Consider the following 6,487-nt stretch of genomic DNA (forward strand, 5'->3'; position numbering starts at 1 on the left):
TTGTTGTAAGATCTCAATGTGCAAGTATGACTTCTGTGTGGGAGAATGAGGTGTGTTAAACGTCATGTTTTATAGGGTCCTGCAGGAAGTATCAGACTTCTCAAGAGAAACGAAGATGTAAATTCTCTGTTTCCGGCTCAGAATGCTACAAAGAAGGTACACACACAGACGCGCACACCACACACACACACTCACATGTATGTATGTTATATATATTTCTTACCCACTTGTCTCCAGCAGACAGAGTTCGAGGAGTTGATCGCCAACCTGCAGATCTCCAAGGGCAACGAGTCAGCTCCACCCCCTCCAGCCAAAGAGCCCACGAGCCAAACAGAGGAGCCGCTTTCTCCGCAGTCGTTTGCTATGGTGGGTACTAGTACTCACTGGTTGGTGTTACGCTGTAGTGGCCCTCTTCAAACTCTTTTCAATTAGAATGATCTGCTCCTTCTCTTGTGGTTGGTTGTAGTAGTCCTGTTGTGATTTGGTTAGATATGGTCAGTTGGTTAATTGTGATTGGTTGGTTCTCCTGTGCGTAGAAGGGAACTCTGGCCCTGAAGGAGATGCTGAACATTGGCGCCGCCCCGGACTCCACTGGTCCCGCCTCCTTCAACACACAGCAGCAGAACAAGAGACGACCCACCAAGAAACTGGGTGAGTTCAACTATGTGCAATGCTACATGTTTAGTAGAGCCTGACTGATATGTTATTTTTTTTTGTGGGGGGGGGGACACTTACGGATACTTACGGATACCGATTTACACTACATGACCAAATGTATGTCCTGCTCGTCAAACGTCTCCTTCCAAAATCAGGGACATTAATATGGAGTTGGTCCCGCTTTGCTTCGATAACAGCCTCCACTCTTCTGGGAAGGCTTCCAACCAGATGTTGGAACATTGCTGCGGGAACTGGCTTCCATTCAGCCACAAGAGCATTAGTGAGGTCGGGCACTGATGTTGGACGATTAAGTCTGGCTCGCATTCGGTGTTCCAATTCATCTCAAAGGTGTTTGATGGGGTTGAGGTCGGGGCTCTGTGCAGGCCAGTCAAGTTCTTCCACACCAATCTCGACAAACCATTTCTATATGGATCTTGCTTTGTGCACTGGGGCATTGTCATGCTGAAACAGGAAAGGGCCTTCCACAAAGTTGGAAGCACAGAATCGTCTAGTATGTCGTATTCTGTAGCGTTAAGAGGAGTGTATTCAGAAGCAGTGCGGATTGGCCGGGTCGTGTTTTGGAGGACGCATGGCTCTCGACCGTCACCTCTCCCGAGTTCACACTGGGGAGGGGGGGTGGTTTGTTGTTGTGTATTTTTACATGCTACACACTTCAGCACTTGGCGGTCCCGTTCTGTGAGCTTGTGTGGCCTACCACCACTGTTGTTACTTCTAGACGTTTCTTCTTCACAATAACAGCACTTACAGCTGACCGGGGCAGCTCAAGCAGGGCTTGTTGGAAAGGTGGCATCCTATGATGAGACCATGTTGAAAGTCACTGAGCTCATCAGTAAGGCCATTCTATTGCCAATGTTTGTCTATGGAGATTGCATGGCAGTGTGCTTTATTTTATACACCTGTCGTGAACGGGTGTGGCTGAAATAGCCGAATCCACTCATTTGAAGGGGTGTCCACATTCTTTTGTATATACAGTGCTTTCGGAAAGTATTCAACCCCTTGACTTTTTCCACATTTTGTTACGTTACAGCCTTATTCTAAAATGGATTAAATTGTTTTTCCACCTCATCAATCTACACACAAGACTCCATAATGACAAAGCAAATTACGCTTTTAGAATTTTTTGCAAATGTATTCAAATTAAAAAACATTTCATCACATTTACTTAAGTATTCAAACCCTTTATTTAGTACTTTGTTGAAGCACCTTTGGCAGCGATTACAGCCTCGAGCCGTCTTGGGTATGGCGCTACAAGCTTGGCACACCTGTATTTGGGATTTTCTCCCATTCTTCTCTGCAGATTGTCTCAAGCTCTGTTAGGTTGGATGGGGAGTGTCGCTGCACAGCTATTTTCAGGTCTCCGGAGATGTTCGATCGGGTTCAAGTCCAGGCTCTGGCTGGGCCACTCAAGGACATTGAGATCTGTCCTGAAGCCATTCCATGGTTGTCTTGGCTGTGTGCTTAGGGTTGTTGTCCTGTTGGAAGGTGAACCTTCGCCCCCCCAGTCTGTGGTCCTGAGCGCTCTGAAGCAGGATTTCATACGTGACATTAATGAAATCAGGAGAATGTCTGCAAGTGTTCAGATCAGCATGACATTTCTGTTTTTCCACCTATTCATTAAGTATTAGTTATCTAATATCTGCTGATAATGTCGGTGAACCGATCTATCGGTCAGGCTCTGTTTTATCTGCAGGTGGAGCTATTGTGGCACTTAGTGGAGATACTGTACAACAGATATTAAACCAGTCGTTCTTCATTCCCTTTCTCCTCCTTACACCCTTAAACCTCCCCTTTTCTCCCTTCTTCCCCATCAGCGGCGACGATGGGCGACTCTGTGTTACCCGCGTCCCCAGCAGCAGCAGTCCCTCACCTGCCGTCCCCCCAGCCCTCCGCCATGGTTCCCAGTGTGGCCTCAGAGCTGACCAGGATCTGTATGGGCCTGGGTATGGCCCCGCCTGACTTCACCTTCATGCGCAGCAGACAGGTGAGACACACACACACACACACACACACAATCTTGCATACAAGACGCACACGCAGGTATTCAAGCACAATCCCACTCTTTCCCAGGGTCTGCTGGTGTATCAGGTGAAGCTCTCCAGTGGTCTGGTGGTCCAAGGTCCCCAGTGTCAGTCTGAAAACGAAGCCAAAGAGAAAGCAGCTCTTTTCGCCCTGCAGCGCCTTGTGAGTGTGGTGTGTGTCCTTCCTGTATCTCTGTGTGTTCCCCCTTTTCTTTTTCTTTTGTTATGTCTATATTTGACCAGTGTCTCCATATTTGTAGGTTTTCTAACCCCTCTCTCGCTGTCTCCTTCAGAATTCAGTGGGTTCTGGGTTCCCCCTGCCACCGCCTCTGTTCTCTGGGGTCGGACAGATAAGGGGGCCGCCCATGGGACCCATCCCTAACATATTCGGTCAATCGGGTGAGCCCTGGCGTCATGTGGAGGGCGTCTATATTGATACTGTATGACCTCTGGGTGCAGTAATGCCCATTCACCTTGATAGGTTTTAGACACTAATTCTGGATGTGAACCAAACGCTTTCACTGTTTCACTCTCTTGCTCTCTCTCTCTCGCTCCCTCCCTCCAGGTGGTCTGTTGATGCCTCCTCAGGGGTATGGTCCCCTACACTGGGGCATGCCCCTCCCGCCTCACCAGGGCCAGCCCTTCTATGGGGGCACCTTCCCTGGCACCAGGCCCCAAGCACCCTCCGTCCCCATCGGCTCACACAACCAGTTTGTCCCCCTGCAGGTAAGGAGCTCCAGGACCTTTTTCTATAGTTCACATTAAATCACCACAACAAAAGAGTTATGCGTGCATTTATATGGCCAAAAGATGCATATTAATAGTATTTTGGGATTTCACCACAGAGAAATGACCATGATTAACTCTTATGTTTGTTTGTGTGCTCCCATGGTAACACACCATCTTAGCCTCTGACTAACCTACGTCTATTGTCAGGTCACTAAGAAGCGCGTGTCCTCGGTCAAGAAGCCCCAGGAGTTCTGCAACGCGGCTCACAAGGCGAGGAACCAAGCCCTGGGCGGCGAATTCCCGTCTCACTCCCAACCCTCCCTATCCCCGACCCCCTCCACACCCCCAAAGACCACCCAGGCAGCGGGGACCCCATCCACGCCCCAAGCGCCACGCCAGAACCCCTCGGGCCAAGGCCACACCCCCACCTCCGCCTCCAAGAGGAAACACAGGAAACTGGCGGTGAACTTCGAGGCAGCCAAAGTCCAAGAATAATCCCCTCCCCTTCCTCTTAGGTGTTGGTTTTTAGGATGGTGTTCTAATCGGTTGGGTCTCAATAGCACCCTATTCCCTGTGGTGCACTACTTTTAACCAGAGCCCTATGTAGTTGTCCTACATAGGAATAGGGTGTCATAAGTGTGCCATTTGAGATGTAGACATTGTTCTAGATAATGGGAGGCAATAAGGCCTGATAAATCAGAATGGCGTTGTTTTTATGTTGCGTTTGCATCATGTTTGTGAGATGGATTTCTATTCTCACTAATCTCGCCAGACCTTGTGGTACATGGTGTCCTTCTAGTTGGTCGGTTTATGATTGGAGCCAGTAATCAAGGGCTTAATCCCTTTTAATCTTTCCCTTTGTTTGTTTCAAGTCTCTATTTTACCAAATGTATTTTTATTCTGATCCAAGTATTTTGTCACAATTCTGTGTTTTAATGTCAGTCGTTTGTAATTGCTAATACTAAATCAACCTCCAAAATAGTCATGTGAAATTAACTTCACACGTGTTTACCAGCAATTAGGTCTCAAATACAGTATACTGACGACAGCATACAAACACATCACTATGACAAAATTCTGGAATTTCTACTCCGCAGTATAACAACACATTTCTTCCAGTAGAAAATCATTTTGAAATTGAATTCAAATCATCTCCTTTGGGACATCACCAGGACCTCTGTTAGCTGGTTGATCCAAGCCTTAATAGAGGGATGTTTCTGTTTTTTTTTTATATATATATATTTTTGTCCACCATATTTCAGTCTATGGATTTTATGCCTTGGTACCTTTTTAAATATGACACACATTGTTTTTTGTTGCTGATAGTACCATGGCTGAGTCATTATTCATTAACTTTTAACCCACATGTACAGTCGAGTTTTACAAGCATATTTTTGGGTCTCGCTATGTTTTTGAATTTGTACCTTTTGCCTCTTTCAACACGTGGTCTGAGCTACTGGGTTCTGGCTCTGTGGGTATTTTAAACATCTGAACCAAAGCACACCTGTTGTATGTCCTATTGGTTTTTTTTCTAAATTAATTTGAGAGTTTTAACAAGAAAAACCTCTACCCCCCCCCCCCAAAAAAAATTCAAAAACCATAACTAAGGAAATGTAGCTCGCTCTTTTGATGCAGGAAAGGTGCTGTACGTATCCAATGAATAAAGACATCTTTTGTTATCATCGATACATTTATGTATTTGTCAGCTTATTTGATTATTTTGTCATGGGATTTTGAATTTCTGTGAGTGGTAGAGATGTATAACTCATAATGCTTTCCATTAGGCATGATGTCTGAGTATAAAAGTGAACATGACAAAACGGCTACAAATCAAATTGTATTGGTCACATACGCGTGTTTTAGCAGATGTTATTGCGGGTTTAGCGAAATGCTTGTTTTGAGCTCCGACTGCAGTAATATCTAACAATTTCACAACATACCCAATACACACATCTAAGTAAAGGAATGGAATTAAGAATATATATACAGTGGTGCAAAAAAGTATTTAGTCACCCACCAATTGTGCAAGTTCTCCCACTTAAAGATGAGAGAGGCCTGTAATTTTCATCATAGGTACACTTCAACCATGACAGACAAAATGACAGAAATCCAGAAAATATGATTTTTAATTAATTTATTTGCAAATGATGGTGGAAAATAAGTATTTGGTCAATAACAAAAGTTTATCTCAATACTTTGTTATATACCCTTTGGCAATGACGGAGGTCAAATGTTTTCTGTAAGTCGTCACAAGGTTTTCACACACTGTTGCTGGTATTTTGGCCCATTCCTCCATGCAGATCTCCTCTCTAGAGCAGTGATGTTTTGGGGCTGTTGCTGGGCAACACGGACTTTCAACTCCCTCCAAAGATTTTCTATGGGGTTGCGATCTGGAGACTGGCTAGGCCACTCCAGGACCTTGAAAGGAAGTACTAAAAAATGAAGGTGTGGCGGTATGTCTGCATATAATAACCGTATTCTGACCTTGAATTCCTTCAATATTCCACCATAATTCCACCATTTTTAAACTCTAGGAAACCATGAATAAAGTCGAGCAAACCTACCTGTTCAAAGTGGGAAAATAATCTACTTTTTTTTTTTCAATAGAAACCACATTCGCCACGCACTGTATTTTATAAATGATAGGAGTAAATGTGCATCCAGCTTGGAGAAGGGGATTGTAAATACACAGCAATTGTTTTATATGATCTTTCCTTATGATCCCTGGAGACGAATGTGAAACCACACATATGGAAGCAAACTGAAAATCATATCAACATTGCCGCCCCTTCACCACAGTGAAATAGGCTATAAATAGCTGTGCCGCTATTCAGAATTTTAATTGTGAGCCCTCATTATTTGCTTGGATGAAATTTGGACACCCGAGCTATAGGCTTCTGTAGGGCTGAACCTGTGGAGTTGATGTATGCGTTTTCTCATGTTTTAATTATAGACTATGTCCTGGCTTTTCTCGGTTTTATCTTACAGTTTGTATCATGTTAAACATGAGCCACTATTGAGAGCCACTTTCAGTAATACCCACATACATTTTTAACTCTCAC

The 6,487-nt window shown here is 44.7% G+C and overlaps 1 protein-coding gene across 4 annotated transcripts in view; it reads left to right on the top strand.

The window, feature by feature from the left end:
• LOC118402197 (5'-3' exoribonuclease 1-like) overlaps positions 1-5,113 on the top strand; it is a 28,176-nt gene extending 23,063 nt beyond the window's left edge. For 2 of the 4 annotated variants that reach the window (XM_035800210.2, XM_035800208.2), the window contains exons 34-41: positions 76-156; positions 238-366; positions 537-651; positions 2,490-2,659; positions 2,746-2,868; positions 2,990-3,095; positions 3,262-3,422; positions 3,633-5,113. In XM_035800210.2, the coding sequence (XP_035656103.1) occupies positions 76-156; positions 238-366; positions 537-651; positions 2,490-2,659; positions 2,746-2,868; positions 2,990-3,095; positions 3,262-3,422; positions 3,633-3,920 (1,173 nt within the window). In that variant the 3' untranslated portion in view covers positions 3,921-5,113. The remainder of the gene's footprint in view (positions 1-75; positions 157-237; positions 367-536; positions 652-2,489; positions 2,660-2,745; positions 2,869-2,989; positions 3,096-3,261; positions 3,423-3,632) is intronic. The other 2 variants (XM_035800209.2, XM_035800211.2) reach the window with 2 other exon arrangements.
• The last annotated feature ends 1,374 nt before the right edge of the window (positions 5,114-6,487 follow it).

Source organism: Oncorhynchus keta, chromosome 23 (assembly GCF_023373465.1).
Source record: "Oncorhynchus keta strain PuntledgeMale-10-30-2019 chromosome 23, Oket_V2, whole genome shotgun sequence".
Classification (NCBI taxonomy): Eukaryota; Metazoa; Chordata; class Actinopteri; order Salmoniformes; family Salmonidae; genus Oncorhynchus; species Oncorhynchus keta.